The following is a 17,307-nucleotide window of genomic DNA, read 5'->3' on the forward strand; positions in this document are numbered from 1 at the left end:
CGGTTTGTACCTAGAATCTCACATTTTGACTTGTTAGACCTTAGTAAAGATTTTTACTGATCTAATGTCCAGTCCTCGTGATGCTTGGCCTTAACAAGTCTATTTTTGTTTGCAATCCTCAGTAGTAGCTTCTTTACAGCAATTGAACCAATTCTCCTTGACAGTTGATGTTCAGATGTGTCTGCTACTTTATGACTAAGGGTGCGTGCCCATGATCAGTTTTTTGCAGCGTTTTGGAAGCAGCATGCTTCAGCTGCATCCAAAATGTTGCGTTGTACAATGCAAGCATAATGGAGGGGATTTTTAGAGCAAACATTGACCTGTGGTGCGTCTTTTCAGACCGCAGCATGTCAATTGTTAGCTGCAGATTCGCATGTCTCCTCTGGAGGGAGAACACAAGGGAGAGAGCGCAGCCGCCCGAACCCTGACCGTGGGTACAAGCAGCTGCGGTCTCCTGCGGAGGAGACTCGCGGACCGGCAGGTCAGGACCCAGTGATTCCTGATCGTGGGCACATATCCTTAAGAAGTGGTTCGTACATTTTCATTATTTTCTACATTGATATAACCTTGAGAAACAATGGTCCTGTCAAATACCTTGCATTGCCAATAGTGCCTGTGAGCGGTGCTATTGCAGACCGCTCTTCCCCATCGCAAGACCCCCGGGCTCCGTAACCTAGGGGATCGGGTGAGGTCACGTCAACCTCCTGTTCACCTGACATCACCGCGGCCGGCCCCAGTCTCCACGAGTCACTGGGCTGTGGGTGGCGTTTCACCGGTCATTACAGCCAAGCATCCCTCCTGCTTGTGCGCTGTGCAGTGAGGCAAGGAGCAGGGAGGTGCTGCACTGTCACGCTGGGCTGTGCTGAGCGGTGAAACTCCGCCCACAGCCCAGTCACTCATGGAGACTGTGGCCGGCCTCAGTTCATGTGACATCACCGGATCCCAGAGGTCACGGAGTCCGGGTATCACGTGATGGGGGTGAGCGGACCACAATAGCGCTGCTTATAAGCACTATTGGCAACACAAGGTATTTGAGAGAAACATTGTTTCTCAACATAATATTGATGTGGCCAATAATGAAAAGGGGTGACCCATTAAAGCATCATTCCTGAAGGCTGAGATCATCAGTGATGTAATTTAAAGTTTCTCAGGCTAGTGAACTTATCCTACGGAGCAGAGGTAATTCTTGGTCTTACTTTCCTGGGACAGTGGTCATGAAAGCCAGTTTCATCATAGTGATAGATGGTTTTCATGACTGCCCTTGAAGATACCTTCAAATTTCTAGCAATTTTCAAGGTTGACTGACCTTCAAGTCTTAAAAGTAATGATGGACTGCAATTTCTCTTTACTTAGTTGACTGGTTCTCACCATATTATGGCTTAGTTCCATAAAGTGTTGAACCCAATTCCAAAAGTGCGCTGCGTACGAACACTGCCTCTGCAAAACACACCTGATGGTCGCAAAACAGTGTCTGAAGGCCGGTGATTCCACACATGAACTCTTGATGAGGCATACCTATGCATTAACTATCATTCCAGGGTGATTTTTCATTTTTCCTCTCCTACTTTCAAACAGCCATTTTTATGCTTATTTTTCAGTCAATATAGCCATAGGAGGGATTGCTTTTTTTGCAGGACGAGTTGTAGTTATGAATGACACCATTTATTCTGCCCTGTATTGCACTGGAAAACATGAAAATGTCCATGTGCAGTGAAATTTCAAAAACAAAGTGTCTTTTACTGTATTATATAGTGTTTTTCCCCCAAATGGTGGGGGAAAGTGGGGGGTGCGTGTTATAGTCTGAATGTAGGGCTGCGGGGAATGAGGGTGGTGCGGTGGAGCGGATCATCGGTGGCACGAGCAGGCAGTAAGAGCGCCTGCCATGACCACGTGGGCCCGCTCATTTCATATGCATGCATCCTCTCCCCCATCATCTCAGCGCTGAAGCCAGTGCTGACAGGTAGGCGGGATGATGGGCGGGGGATGCGCGCATAGTAAACAGTCGGCCCGTATGATCACCCCTGGCAACTACAGCCTGGAGTGATCATGTGCGGCTGTATTCACTGCATATCATCATCAGCGCGGGGTGCAGTGAAGAAGTACGGTATACTCACCGTTCCCTGCAGCATCGCGATATCCTCCTGTCTGCCGGCCAGCTGATCTGTGCAGAGAAGGGTGAGCACAGCGATGACGTCATCCCTGTGCGCATCGCACTCTACACACATCAGCGGCCGCAGACAGGAGGACATGGCGATGCTGCAGACGGCTACACACAGGTCAGCAGCGCTGCTGCTGACACAGAGAGGAAGACTAGCGATGCTGCAGGGAGTGAGGAAAGGTGAGTATAAACGTTTATATTTTTCTGTGCCATAGGATACAGGCCATATACCAGGATGGGGTATATAGCAGGATGAGGGCATATACCAGGATGGGGGTATATTATGAGCAGGATGGGGGTATATAGCAGGATGGGGGTATATATAGCAGGATGGGGGTATTTATCAGGATGAGGGACATATATACAAGGATGGGGATCATATACAAGGCAGGAGAATTTGGGGACATTACCCCGTAACAGTGTCAGCAGCAGATCCTCGCCCCATAACAGTGTGTCATGACCACATTTTTGTCATGACCAGGGTGTGTTTTATGGTTCGGTGTGTCTTATAGTCTGAAAAATACGGTATTTACCATGTTCACTATATGGTAAAACTGAGCTTGCAATATGATTGCCCAGATCAGTACAAGTACGTAGATACCAAGTATATCCAATTTTTTTTTTATATGTGGTAAAAAAAAATTAATAAATTTGTAAAAAAAAATAAATAGAAAAATTTTTGTCGCCATTTTTAAGACCCATAATGTTTTCCTTTTTTGTGATGTGAGGCTGCGTGACAGCTTAATTTTTGCGCCCTGAGATGATGTTTTTACTGATTCCATTGTGGGGTAGATACAATGTTTTGATTGCCCTTTATTGCAATGTTTTTTCAACCAAAACAAAGTAATTTAATTTATGGACATCTATGGTTTGATTTCTTTGCATGTGTGGATTGGATGGGCTGCTACTGACATCTGGTGAGCAATTCATGTCAATAGTACCTTTAGAAATATATTTACTTAGAAAATTGATGATGTGTTCAATCCTTATTTTACCTGCTGTATAGATTAAGGTGATGGATTGACTGAGCAGCAAGTATCATACATATTGAGGTAACACATAGGGACTGTAAGGCTGTGTGCGCACGTGTGCGTAATTCATGCAGTTACGCTGCGCTTTGTGCAGAGGACGCAGGACGCATGCAGTTACGCTGCGCTACAATCTATGGAGATTGTGCAGGGGCCGTGCGCACGTGGCATCTTAGAGCGCAGCGCTTCGGCTGCTACCCGAAGCGCGTGTTCTAAGAAGTGACATGTCACTTCTTCCGTGCGCTTTGTCGGCAGCCCCTGCTCCGTCTATGGCAGGAGCTCAGGCAGAGCGCACGTTCTCTGCTGGCACCATGCGCTTCAGAACGGAGCTTTTCAGCTGCGCTCTGAAGCGCACCTTTTAGGTGCGGTGCAGAGCGCACACGTGCGCACATAGCCTAAATCTGTGGCGTTCTGATGCCGGTCCACAGATAACAGGTCTAAGATACACCTGCTCAGCAGCATACAGATACACCATGTGTGCCAGGCTGGAAAAAGCTCTCTCCTAGCTTCTATCAGTACTTACGTCACCAAGAACACATTTTCTTCACAGTATTATTTATTCCAACAAATATTTATCACCTAGAATGTAATTTAAATAACAAAAAATGCAAGTATTTTAAGTTAGAGTTAACAAGTCCGACAATAATATTAATTCTACTGAACAAAAATAGAAATGCAACACTTGTTTTTTTCTCCCATTTTTCAAAAGCTGAAGTCAAAGATCTAAAACGACTGTACACAAGGCCTTTTTCTCTCAAACATTGTTCACACATTTGTCTTCATCAGTGTTCGTGAGCACTTCTCCTTTACACCTGTTTAACACGTCAGTGAAAAACACAGACGTTTTTCACTGACGTGTTAAAAACGCATATGCACCTCCATGTGCCGTGATTCACGGCATTCATGTGTTCTCCATGTGCTATACCGGATCAGTGATAGCATATGGAGATCAGGTGTTCCAAACTCACCTGTCCCCACTCCTGCCGTCCGTGGTGCTGAATCTCCGACTCTGCTGTGTCCGGCCACTGCTGCTACTTCCGGGTCAGCTCTGCAGTGCATATTCATGAGACTAATTAGTCGGCTAGGAAGCAGCAGCCAGCAGCGGCCAAACACAGCGTCGCTGGAGAAGGTGAGTTTTTTATTTCAAAGATACTTTTTTTTTTTCTGGTATGCGTTTCACGGATCACACCATAGTGTTGTCCATGGGACATCAGTGATGCCAGAGAAAAACTGACTTGTCTCCGTGCGGAAACACGGACACACATGTACGCCACACGGAAACACGATCAATGGGGAAAAAAAAAAATCACTGATGTGTGCGCAGACCCATTGATTTTAATGGGTCTGCGTATATCCGCGATTCTGGTACGTAAAAAAACTGTCACATACATACCAGAATCACTGACGTGTAAAACAGGCCTTATCAAGATTATCTATCCACTTCACAGTTGTGGCATATCAAGATGCTGATTAGACAGCATGATTATTGCACAGGTGTGCCTTAGGCTGGCCACAATAAAAGGCCCACTCTAAAATGTGCAGTTTTATCATACAGCACAATGTCATAAGTTTTGAGGGAGCGTGCAGTTGGCATGCTGACTGCAGGAATGTCCACCAGAGCTGTTGGCCATGTATTGAATGTCCATTTCTCTACCATAAGCAGTCTTCAAAGGTGTTTTAGAGAATTTTGCAGTACATCAACTGGCCTCAACTGGAAACCACGTGTAAACCACACAAGTCCAAGATCCCAACAGCCAGCATTCAAGATAGTCTGAGACCAGCCACCCAGACAATTCCTGCAACAAACAGTTTGCATAACCAAAGAATTTCTGCACAAAGTGTCGGAATCAGTCTCAGGGAAGCTCATCTGCTGCTCGTTGTCCTCAGCAGAGTCTATACCTGGCTGCGACTTGAGTGAGTGGGCAAATGCTCACATTCTGTGGCGTCTGGCACATTGAAGAGGTGTTCTCTTCATGAATGAAACCTGGTTGTCACTTTACAAAACAGTTAGACTGGAAAATGGAGGTCACACCAGATCCTTACTGCTTTTCTGACCCCCCAACTTTCGACACTCAAACTGTAAAATGTCACATTTTAGAGGGGCCTTTTATTGTAGCCAGCCTAAGGCTCACCTGTGCAATAATCATGCTGGCTAATCAGCATCTTGATATGCCATGCCACACCTGTGAGGTTTTATTATTGAATGTTCTCAGTGAGAGGAACAAAATTATAATCTTGTGATACCTTTTAATGGCTAACTAAAATAAAATAAAGTGATGTTACAAAGCAAGCTTTCGAGACATCTCAGGTCCCTTCATCAGGCATGGTATGACAAAATATCTGAAGAAACACAAATATATGCACAAACAGAGCAGAGGGATGGCATAATAAAAGATATTTAAATAAACAAACACTGAGCTTAGAAAGTGAATCCTTAATTAGCTTTGATTAGTGGTGTGAGAGTTTTATTGTCCCAATATCCAGGTAGGATCAGAGGCCTGATGAGTCTCTGGAATGACTCCTCAGATTTTGTAATGGGCCATGAATCCTCCTGACAGATTGAGTCCTGTGTCCACAGAGTTAAACATTGTGATAAATTTGTATTCCCAGACCCTGCGATGGCTCTGTGATCTGAAGTTGCCTTTTAATATGACAACTTTCATATGGTTTATGTTGTGTCCTGAAGCACAGAAATGTTTGGCCACAGGTAAATGGATTTTTTTGTCTGTAATTGTGTGGTGGTGAGATCTCAACCTTGCTCTCAGTCTCTGTCCTGTTTCTCCAACATAGAGACCCCCAGTAGGACATATAGTGCACAGGATTAAGTACACCACGTTGGAAGAGGAACATGTGAATCTCCCAGGAATTTTATAGTCCTTCTGTGTGTTAGGGATCTGTATCCGGTCTTTGGTCTCTACATGAGTGCAGGTTTTGCAGCTCTTTACATTGCAAGGATAAGTTCCTCTTGGCGTGTCTGAGAGCATAGAACTTCGGATCATGATGCTCCTTAAATTAGGAGGTTGCCTGTAGCACAGCAATGGAGGATCTTTGAATATTGTTTTTAACCGGTCATCCTTGTGTAGAATGTGGTGAAGTTTCTTGGCCGTTGTTCTCAGTACCTCGAGCTGTGGGTTGTAGGTCACCACCAGAGGTACTCGACTATTTTCCTCTTTTTGTTTGTATTGAAACAGTTCACTTCTAGGGGTCCTTGTTGCTCTAATGATCTGGTCATCTATGGAGGTGGGGTGGTAGCCTTGGTTTAGAAATGACTTTTTAAGATGGGTTGTTCATCCCTGTCTGCAGGGCTGGAACAGATACGATTATATCTGAGGGCCTGGCTGTAGGCAATGGACTTTTTAATGTGTTTTGGGGTGAAAGCTGTCCCATCTGAGGTATGTGGGACGGTCAATAGCTCAGATGGGACAGCTTTAACCCCAAACACATTAAAAAGTCCATTGTCTACAGCCAGGCCCTCATATATAATCGTATCTGTTCCAGCCCTGCAGACAGGGATGAACAACCCATCTTAAAAAGTCATTTCTAAACCAAGGCTACCACCCCACCTCCATAGATGACCAGATCATTAGAGCAACAAGGACCCCTAGAAGTGAACTGTTTCAATACAAACAAAAAGAGGAAAATAGTCGAGTACCTCTGGTGGTGACCTACAACCCACAGCTCGAGGTACTGAGAACAACGGCCAAGAAACTTCACCACATTCTACACAAGGATGACCGGTTAAAAACAATATTCAAAGATCCTCCATTGCTGTGCTACAGGCAACCTCCTAATTTAAGGAGCATCATGATCCGAAGTTCTATGCTCTCAGACACGCCAAGAGGAACTTATCCTTGCAATGTAAAGAGCTGCAAAACCTGCACTCATGTAGAGACCAAAGACCGGATACAGATCCCTAACACACAGAAGGACTATAAAATTCCTGGGACATTCACATGTTCCTCTTCCAACGTGGTGTACTTAATCCTGTGCACTATATGTCCTATTGGGGGTCTCTATGTTGGAGAAACAGGACAGAGACTGAGAGCAACGATGAGATCTCACCGCCACACAATTACAGACAAAAAAATCCATTTACCTGTGGCCAAACATTTCGGTGCTTCAGGACACAACATAAACCATATGAAAGTTGTCATATTAAAAGGCAACTTCAGATCACAGAGCCATCGCAGGGTCTGGGAATACAAATTCATCACAATGTTTAACAATCTGTCAGGAGGATTCATGGCCCATTACAAAATCTGAGGAGTCATTCCAGAGACTCACCAGACCTCTGATCCTACATGGATATTGGGACAATAAAACTCTCACACCACTAATCAAAGCTAATTAAGGATTCACTTTCTAAGCTCAGTGTTTGTTTATTTAAATGTCTTTTATTATACCATCCCTCTGCTCTGTTTGTGCATATATTTGTGTTTCTTCAGATATTTTGTCATACCATGCTTGATGAAGGGACCTGAGATGTCTTAAAAGCTTGCTTTGTAACATCACTTTATTTTATTTTAGTTAGCCATTAAAAGGTATCACAAGATTATAATTTTGTTCCTCTCACTGAGAACATTCAATAATTTTTCAACTGGCTAACACGGTACTAAAACCTTTTCACTTGACACCTGTGAGGTGAATGGATTATTTCGGCACTAACATAACTATTTGAGAGAACGATGCATTTTGTGTACATTTTGTGTACATAGAAAAAGTCTTGGCTCTTTAAGTTCAGCGCATGGAAAATGTGAGCAAAAACAAAAGTTTTGCGCTTATATTTTTGTTCAGTATACAATAAATAAACGTAACTGGAGGAATTGCGAAATTATCCCATCAGAGATCAGGCAGTAACCAGAGGTTTGGAGCCTTCTGGTTGTGACTTCCACAGTAGAAGTCTAGAAGGTGCCATGAAGCTTTTTATTGGTGCAGCTGTGAGTGTATTTTCTGATGACGCACAATGTCAGACTTAAGCTTGAAGCATTTTCCGCAGTAACAACATGTGAATGGTTTTTCACCTGTGTGGATAGTCAGATGTTTGAAAAGGATGGACCGCTGTGTAAAACTCTTCCCACACTCTGCACATGAGAATGGCTTCTCCCCTGTGTGTATTCTCTGATGGTCAAGAAGGCTCGCCTTCTGGGTAAAGCATTTCCCACAATCAGAACATGAAAAGGGTTTTTCACCCTTATGAATCCTCTGATGAGCAACAAGGTTTGGTTTATGCGTAAAACATGAGCCACACTCTGAACAGATGAACGGCTTCTCCCCTGTATGTATTCTTTGATGTTTCACCAGATCTGGTTTCCGTATAAAACATTTTCCACAGTCAGAGCATGTAAAAGGTTTGTCTCCAGTGTGGATTCTCTGGTGTTTACTCATATCAGACTTCCGAGTAAAGCATTTCCCACAATCAGGACAAGGAAACGGCTTTTCTCTTGTATGAAATTTCTCGTGGGCAACCAATGTTGATTTCTGGGTAAAAGATTTACCACATTCCAGACAGGAATATGGCTTCTCATTAGTGTGAATCCTCTGATGGACAATTAAATCAGATTTTTGCGAAAAGCATTTTCCACAATCATAACATGCAAATGGTTTCTCCCCCGTGTGGATTCTCTCGTGTCTGATGAGCGTGGCTTTCTGTCCAAAGGTTTTACCACATGTGTAACATGGAAACTGCTTCTCAGCTACACTGACATTCTGCTGAGATGTCAACTGTGTGTTCTGAGGATGACACTGAAATATGTTGTCTAAGTGAGGTCTGCTGGGGACAATGACAGAATCATCTACTAGTTTTTCTCTACTATTATCAAGGCTTTCTGTAATAGGATGATCTTCAGCAGATTCTTGGGCGCCATCATTATCTTCCAAATCATCCTCTGAAGATAAATTGAAATGTCTGTCTGATAGGGTCCATTGATTGTGTTCTCCTAGGGGAAAAATATAAAAACCATCAAACCTATATAGCCATAAATCAGTTACTTTCTAGATTACTGCTTGTCTTGAAAAGTAATTCTAGATAATTCCCTAAAAGGATGGCTTTATCACACACTTTTTGTGTTGATATTTTGGAGGTTTTATTTTTATTTAACTCTTAGGCTATGTTCACACACTGCGTTTTTTACCCGCGTTTTTGGTGCGTTTTTGCTGCAGAAATTTCTTGAGAAATTTTTGTAACCTTTCTGCAGACATTCCCCAGGAAAACCTATGGCAAAAAAAATAGCTGTGCGCACACTGCGTTTTTTTTCTTAAGAAAATTCTTTCAGTAGATTTTAAGAAAAAGAATGAGCATGTCACTTCTTTTCTGCAGCTAACCGCGTTTCATTGCGTTTTCCTGCGTCATTCCCGCATTATTTCACGTTTTTCGGGACATAATGTTCAACACTGCCCTGCGTTTTTCAGGGAAGTGATGTCATTATGACAGGAAGAGGAAGCGGAGCAGAGAGTAAACACACACAGATCACACTCCCTGGACACCGCACGAAAGCACTTGTGTGTGACCTCCTTCGGGTGCCCGTGCAGTCTGTGTCCCGCTCCAGCCCCGCGGCTGCCCGCACTGCAGTATCAGCAGCTTCTCTACCTGCTGTGACAATCTCCTGCTCTCCTGACGTCAGTGCTGTCACTACCTTCCATTGCCCGCCGCGTTCTTATGTCACGTCTCGTGGGCGGCCCGGAGACTGTCACCAGCTGTGACATCACGGGCTCCCGCGTATCGCTGAGAATGCGGCGGGAAATGGAAGTCAGTGACAGCGCTGACGTCAGGAGAGCAGGAGATAGTCACAGCAGGTAATGATCTCATCTCACCTCCTGACAGCAGCGCTCCGGTCACCTATTGATGTTAGCTCAGGTCACTGCACTACTCTACTCTCCCAGCCAATGGGGAACATTCTGTTCTTCATTAATTGGGACAGTGACTATGGTATGGATCGTCGTGGGACCCCCTTATTGGATTATGCTGGACCCGGATTTGATTGTTCTTTTCAATAAAATGGTGAAAAGAGGTTGGGGAGTGTTTTTTCAAATAAAACTTTTTTTGCTGTCTATTTTTTATTTCTTACTGACTGGGTTGGTGATGTCAGGTATCTGATAGACGCATGACATCACTAACCTCAGGGCTTGATGCCAGGTGACATTACACATCTGATATCAACCCCATTTATTACCCCGTTTGCCACCGCACTAGGGCAACGGGATGAGTTGGGGCAAAGCGCCAGGAATGGCACGTCTAATGGATGCGCCACTTCTGGGGCGGCTGTATCCTGCTATTTTTAGGCTGGGGAGTGTCCAATAACAGTGGACCTCCCTAGTCTGAGAATACCAGACCACACCTGTCCGCTTTACCTTGGCTGGTGATCTAATTTGGGGGGGACCCCACGTTTTTTGTTTTAAATTATTTATTTAAATGTAAAATAACAGCGTGGGGTGCCCTCTGTTTTGGATTACCAGCCAAGGTAAAGCCAGCTGTGGTCTGAAGGCTGCAGCCGTCTGCTTTACCCTAGCTGGCTACAAAAGATATGGGGGACCCCACGTCGTTTTTTTTTTTTTTTTTTTTAATTTATCTATCCGTCTTTCTATCTATCCATTATTTATCTGTCTATCCATCTATCATCTATATTATTTATTGCTGTTAAAGCATTAAAAAACGCAGGGACCAACCTGCAAAAAAACGCACCACAAAGCGGTAAAAACGCATGCGTTTTTCAGTGCGTTATTGGTGCGTTTATTTAAGAAATTTCTTAAGAAAAATCCTTTTTCTAGTGCGCACAGAGCCTTAGAGATGAGAGAATCGACTTGCAGAATCCCGATCCAGCAGTCAGGTCGTTATTCCGTGACCTCTGGAAGGGAGCCCTACAAATAGTTTCTTATCTGACGGCATCCACAGCTCCTCTATTGATTAGTCAAACTGATGCAACCTCATCATGGCAGTTCATATACAGCAAAAATAGCAAAAAAAATGCAAGCCCAGTAATATAAAATATTATTTGTACAGAATAAGAAATAAAAACATAATAGCAAAAATAAATATTTAAAAGCACAGGCACAGATAAAAAAGCAGAGGCACCTAGTACAATATGATATGTGTATAGAGACGACAATATGGACTAGATATAAGGCCCGGGTAAGTGAATATCAACACATTTATTTTAAGTTACCAGTGCTTTAAAAGCATACTGAATTGGGAACCGTACTAAAACAAGATGATATGTACATATTTGCATAAGCGTAGAAGAAAAGGCTAGGTACTGTAGAAGTAAAGCAATATTAAACCTACCAAAGTGCTCCTCTTTAACCCCTTCACGACCATGGACGGCTATATCCGTCATGGAGCGTGTCCCGTTAAGCCCCGCCCCCTGCCGCGGGCAGGCGGAGTTGATCGGCACACATATCAGCTGTTTTCAACAGCTGACGTGTGACTGCATGTTACGAGTGGAATGGCATTCCACCCGTAACATTAACCCCTTACATCTCGCTGCCAAAGTCTGGCAGCAAGATGTATATACGCGCGGTGAAGATTTTCACTTACTGCCGCCCCCACCAGAAGTCACGTGAGTGATCACGTGACTTTCAGTGGTTGCAATCATAGCACAGGGTCATGTGATGACGCCTGCAGCTAAGAAGTTTCACTTTCGTTTTCCCTCGGCGGGGAGCAGAGAGAAACAGGAAGTGACTGAATCTGCTGTTTACAGCTGTATAGCTGTGATAAGCAGATAGATAAGAGCAATCGGATTGCTGATCACTATAGCCCCCTAGGGGGACTAGTAAAATTTAAAAAAAAAAATAAAAAAAAAAAAGTTTTAAAAAAACAAACCCCCCCCCTAAAAGTTCAAATCACCCCCCTTTACCCCCATTGAAAATGAAAGGGTTCAAAAATAAATAATTATAGACATATTTGGTATCGCCGCGTTCAGAAATGCCCGATCTATCAAAATATAAAATCAATTAATCTGATTGGTAAACGACGTAGTGGCAAAAAAATTCCAAATGCCAAAATTACGTTTTTTGGTTGCCACAAGTTTTACGCAAAATGCAATAACAGGCGATCAAAACGTAGCATCTGCGTAAAAATGGCACCATTAGAAACGACAGCTCAAGACGCAAAAAATAAGCCGTCACTGAGCCATAGATCCCAAAAAAATGAGAACTCTACGGTTTTCAAAAAATGGCGCAAAACGTGCGCCACTTTTATTGGACAAGCTTGTGAATTTTTTTTAACCCCTTAGATACAAGTAAACCTATACATGTTTGGTGTCTACAAACTCGCACCGACCTCAGGCATCATACCCACACATCAGTTTTACCAAATAGTGAACACCGTGAATAAAACATCCCAAAAACTATTGTGCCATCACACTTTTTTGCAGTTTTTCCACACTTGGAATTTTTTTGCTGTTTTCCAGTACACCATATGGTAAAACTTATGGTTTCATTTAAAAGTACAACTTGTCCCGCAAAAAACAAGCCCTCATATGACAGGATTGACGAAAAAATAAAAAAAAGTTACGGCTCTCGGAAGAAGGGGAGCAAAAAACAAAAACGGAAAGTGCCCCGGGGCTGAAGGGGTTAATTAACAAATGCCTAAATTATTGCAATCCATATACAGTATGTGCTAGTATAAAGAAACAGTGATTTTTATGAAACTACAACACATGTTTCACAGGAAAGCTTCCTGCTGGGTGACGCTTTCCTGAGCAACATGCGTCGGGTGCGGCGGGCCCCTGGTCCTTAGATCATTATTCACAGGGTTAGGCTTATCCTTCAACTGATATTTTTTCTTAATTTCCCTATACTAGTAAATACTGTATGAGCATGTGGATTTCATAGTATCATAGTTTTTAAGGTTGAAGGGAGACTCTAAGTCCATCTAATTCAACCCGTAGCCTAACATGTTGATCCAGAGGAAGGCAAAAAAACCCCCAATGTGGCAAACAAGTTCCAATGGGGAAAAAATTCCTTCCTGACTCCACATACGGCAATCAGACTAGTTCCCTGGATCAACACCCTGTCATAAAATCTAATATACATAACTGGTAATATTATATTTTTCAAGAAAGGCATCCAGGCTCTAATTAAATGTTAGTAGTGAATCACTCATTACAACATCATGTGGCAGAGAGTTCCATAGTCTCACTGCTCGTACAGTAAAGAATCCTCGTCTGTGGTTATGATTAAACCTTCTTTCCTCAAGACGTAGCGGATGCTCCCGTGTTCCAGTCGCAGGCCTAGGTGTAAAAAGATCTTTGGAAAGGTCTCTGTACTGTCCCCTCATATATTTATACATTGTGATTAGATCCCCCCTAAGCCTTCGTTTTTCCAAACTAAATAACCCCAAGTTTAATAACATGTCTTGGTATTGCAGCCCACCCATTCCTCTAATTTTTGTTTTGTTTCTAGTTTTTGAAAAAAGTTATGAAATCGAATCAATGAAAACCACAATGTCACACGAAAAATAAGTTCTGATACTACTCCTTTAAACAGAATAATGAAAAACATATGGTCTCAGTGTGGCGCCCTGGACTAGCCAGGTAGCCACAGACAACACTCACACACCCCCACCCCCAGACAGTTACATTAGTCAGACACAAAATCCTTGTTGCCTTCCTCCAGGGTCTGATGTCCACACCAGGTGGGGCGGAGCCAGGCGATGGCCCCGCCCACCGAGGAGTTCACAGGCCTGGAGGCGGGAAAAGGAGCAGTTCAGTTTTGGAGGTTGAAGTGAGAGGAGTAAAGTGGAGAGAACGGCAAGTGTCTGGGTTGGAGCCCAGGCACTGACAGCAAGGTTGGCAGACGGTGGTGGCCATCTGCAGGAGTGGTGGATCAACGTAGAACCGAGGGTCAGGCGGTGGCCCGCCGGTACCGAACCGGGGAGCGAAGTGAAGCTAGCACACACAGGCAGGGCCATCGGACCCAGACTAGGCTTGGAGCCGCCGTAACAGTCAAATCCGAGTGTGACAGGAACCCCAGGGGTTTCCTAACTACCCAAGTCCCGTCAGAAGGCAACCGTCCGCACCGTGAGGGTATACAGCCACCGCCACAGGCTAGAGACCCAAGGGCCAGCGCCTGCGGGCAAAACTGGCTCCTCCGGCATCCATACACCGGGGAGCGGACTACCGTTGGGAACCCATCGTAGTCAAGACAGTACACAAAGGTGCAGGGAAAGACAGCCACCATCACCTGTCCGGGGAGGGACACTGCAGCCGGCTGCAGGACCCGTCCATCCAGCAGTTTGGTTTACTGGAGACTTTGTGACTTTCTGTCTGAGTGAGTACAACAGTGCCATCCGGCACCGAGCCACGCTGTCCCTGCACCTCACCAACCCTGTGTCCCCGTCATACCACCGGGCCCCGGGACCACCAACCCCTACCCACGGAGGGGTAAAACAACATCACAGCTGCTCCCTACCATCTCTCCCGGGATCCCCGTCACCAGCAGCGATGGTGCCCATATTCACCACAACCCGTGGGTGGCGTCACGGACTAAATCCCCAAACAAACCACCCCTTTTCACTCACGGGCGAGGAGCGCCGCTCGAGTCCCCGGATCCGGCCCACCACTCGAGCCACCGAGCAGCAGCGCCCCGCCGCCTGCGACATCAGAATATAGTGACCCAAAACAAAAAAAATCATTTAAAGGCATGCCAATCACCAGGATTTTCCTATAAAACCTAAAGCCAGTGATATGCTGGCACTATCAGGCTGATTCTATACATACCTTTAGTGGTCAGCTTGGATGTTAGGTTTTGAAACACAAGCAGAGTTTGTAAAGAGAGCAGCTTTTTGAATGACAGCAGCTACTGATCAGCTAGTGATTCCCGCCCCCCGCCTATCCATCCTCCCACTGTTATTTATGCTAATTCTATTATAGAATCGTTTCACTAACTGACTAAAAGGAACGGGGCCTCAGCCAACATAGCTGATACCAGGAAGCAACATTATTTTTCTGTTGGCTGAGGCCCCGTTCATTTTGGTCACATAGGTATGACATCAGCATAGGTCCTTCTAGTCAGGTAATAAAACAATTCTATAATAGAATTAGCATAAATAACAGGGGGGCGATGGCGGGAATCACTATGAATATGCACACCAAGCAATCAGCTGATCGGCAGCTGTTGTCTTTCAAAAAGCTGCTCATTTTGCATACTTAACTTGCTTGTGTTTCAAAACCTATACATCCAAGCTGACAACTAAAGGTATGTATAGAATCAGCATGATAGTGCCAGTATAGCACTGGTTTTAGGTTCTATACGAAAATCCTGGTGATTGGTGTGCTTTAATAAGCAGTGTATATATTGTACAGTCCTAAAACTACATGGATTTGGTATTGCCATTAACATGCAAATCCAAAGAGTATAATAAGAGTTTCATTCCATTTCATTTTATAAAGACCTATAGAATTTTATCTATCTATATATACTAGCTGTAGTACCCGGGCGTTGCCCGGGATAGTAACTGTCCGTCCGTCTCTCTCCCCGTCCGTCTCTCTCCCCCTCTTTCCCAATCCATCTTTGTCCGTCTCTTTCCCTGTCCGTCTCTTTCCCGTCTGTCTCTTTATAATAATCTTTATTTCTATAGCGCCAACATATTCCGCAGCGCTTTACAATTCAGGAGGAACATATACATATCATATACATAAACATATACAACAAAGTAACAATTATAGAGGATACAATATTTAAAAGGAAAAATGGCAACCCTGCTCATGAGAGCTTACAATCTACAATGAGATGGGGGGGAGGGGCAAGGTACAAGTGCTTATTTAAAATGACAATCCAGCCAGCTCATGGGGGATAGATAATGGCTTCCTGGACCAGTTGGCCAGAGCCTGGAGATGCATTTGGGTGCCATAGAGTTTGACGTGGGGTTATGTTCTGAGAAGTTGTAGAGGGATTAGGTGAAATTAGTTTGGCTAGGGAGTGTGATAGGCCACCCTAAAAAGAAGCGTCTTTAGGGAGCGTCTGAAGCCGAGTAAGTTGTGATTTGTCCTAACTTCTTGGGGTAGAGCGTTCCAGAGGTTTGGTGCAACTCGGAAGAAGTCTTGGATTTGGGAGTGGGAGGTTCGAATTAGCGTGGATGTTAGTCGAAAGTCATTTGCAGAGCGTAGAGAACGGGTGGGATGATAGACAGAGAGGAGGGTGGAGATGTAGGAGGGTGCTGCACTGTGGAGAGCTTTGTGGGTGAGAACAAGCAGTTTGAATTGGATCCTGTGATATATGGGCAGCCAGTGCAATGACTGGCAAAGAGCAGAGGCATCCGAGTAGCGGTTAGCCAGATAGGTGACCCTGGCTGCTGCATTAAGGATGGACTGTAGAGGGGAGAGTCTAGTTAGGGGGAGACCAATTAATAGAGAGTTACAGTAGTCAAGGCGAGAGTGGATCAGGGCCACGGTGAGGTTTTTTTTTTTTAACTATATTTTTATTAAAATTTTTCATTAACATAACACTGGCATAAGCGAATTCAGCATTGTAAATTCAACATTACATTGTCATGTTTGATCATCCCAAATTCCATACCAATTTTTAAAATCAATAACCGTAACATGGCAAGATAAAGCAAAGGAAAGCAGCGACTCCTTAACCCATCATTCTTATCATTCCCCCCATTGAACCCTTGTGAACATGGTAATGACATACAATAAAGAAGTCCCACTCAAATCTGTTATTTCCCCCTCTCCTTTTAGTCAGCTTTCAGCCTTTCCTCCCCCACCTCCAAGCCATCCAATGTATCCTTCAATTTTTCAGTATGATACCAGACTGTGTCTTTGAAAGGTGACATAATCCTGACTATCTCCTCCCGAGTACAATAGGCCAGTATGAATTTCTTCCATTTGTTAAAGTGCTGTCGTATTCTATCCGCCCTCCTTTCTGCATCCAATCCTTCTATTTCAAGAAGATGCATGAGCTGACCCAAGATCTCTTCAATCGCGGGGACCCTAGACTCCAAACAATTTTTAAGTATCGTTCTCTTGGCTGCCAGAAGTATCACATGTATAAGTCTGGGTGGGTTAGTCATCTTCCCTTTGGTATCGTTCCCCTCCTCCCAATGGTGAAAAATAGCGAACCCAGGTGAGAGCCGAACTTCAAGACCCCACACCTTTTGTATACAACTTTTGATCTGTGACC

At 44.2% G+C, this 17,307-nt stretch overlaps 1 protein-coding gene across 1 annotated transcript in view; it reads right to left on the minus strand.

Moving 5' to 3' along the window:
• Window positions 1-7,738: 7,738 nt before the first annotated feature.
• Window positions 7,739-17,307, minus strand: part of LOC142311098 (uncharacterized) — a 64,049-nt gene continuing 54,480 nt past the window's right edge. The window contains exon 5 of the mRNA XM_075349198.1: window positions 7,739-9,122. Coding sequence (XP_075205313.1) covers window positions 8,110-9,122 — 1,013 coding nt within the window. The 3' untranslated portion in view covers window positions 7,739-8,109. The remainder of the gene's footprint in view (window positions 9,123-17,307) is intronic.

The sequence above is a fragment of the Anomaloglossus baeobatrachus genome, chromosome 5 (genome assembly GCF_048569485.1).
Source record: "Anomaloglossus baeobatrachus isolate aAnoBae1 chromosome 5, aAnoBae1.hap1, whole genome shotgun sequence".
NCBI lineage: Eukaryota > Metazoa > Chordata > Amphibia > Anura > Aromobatidae > Anomaloglossus > Anomaloglossus baeobatrachus.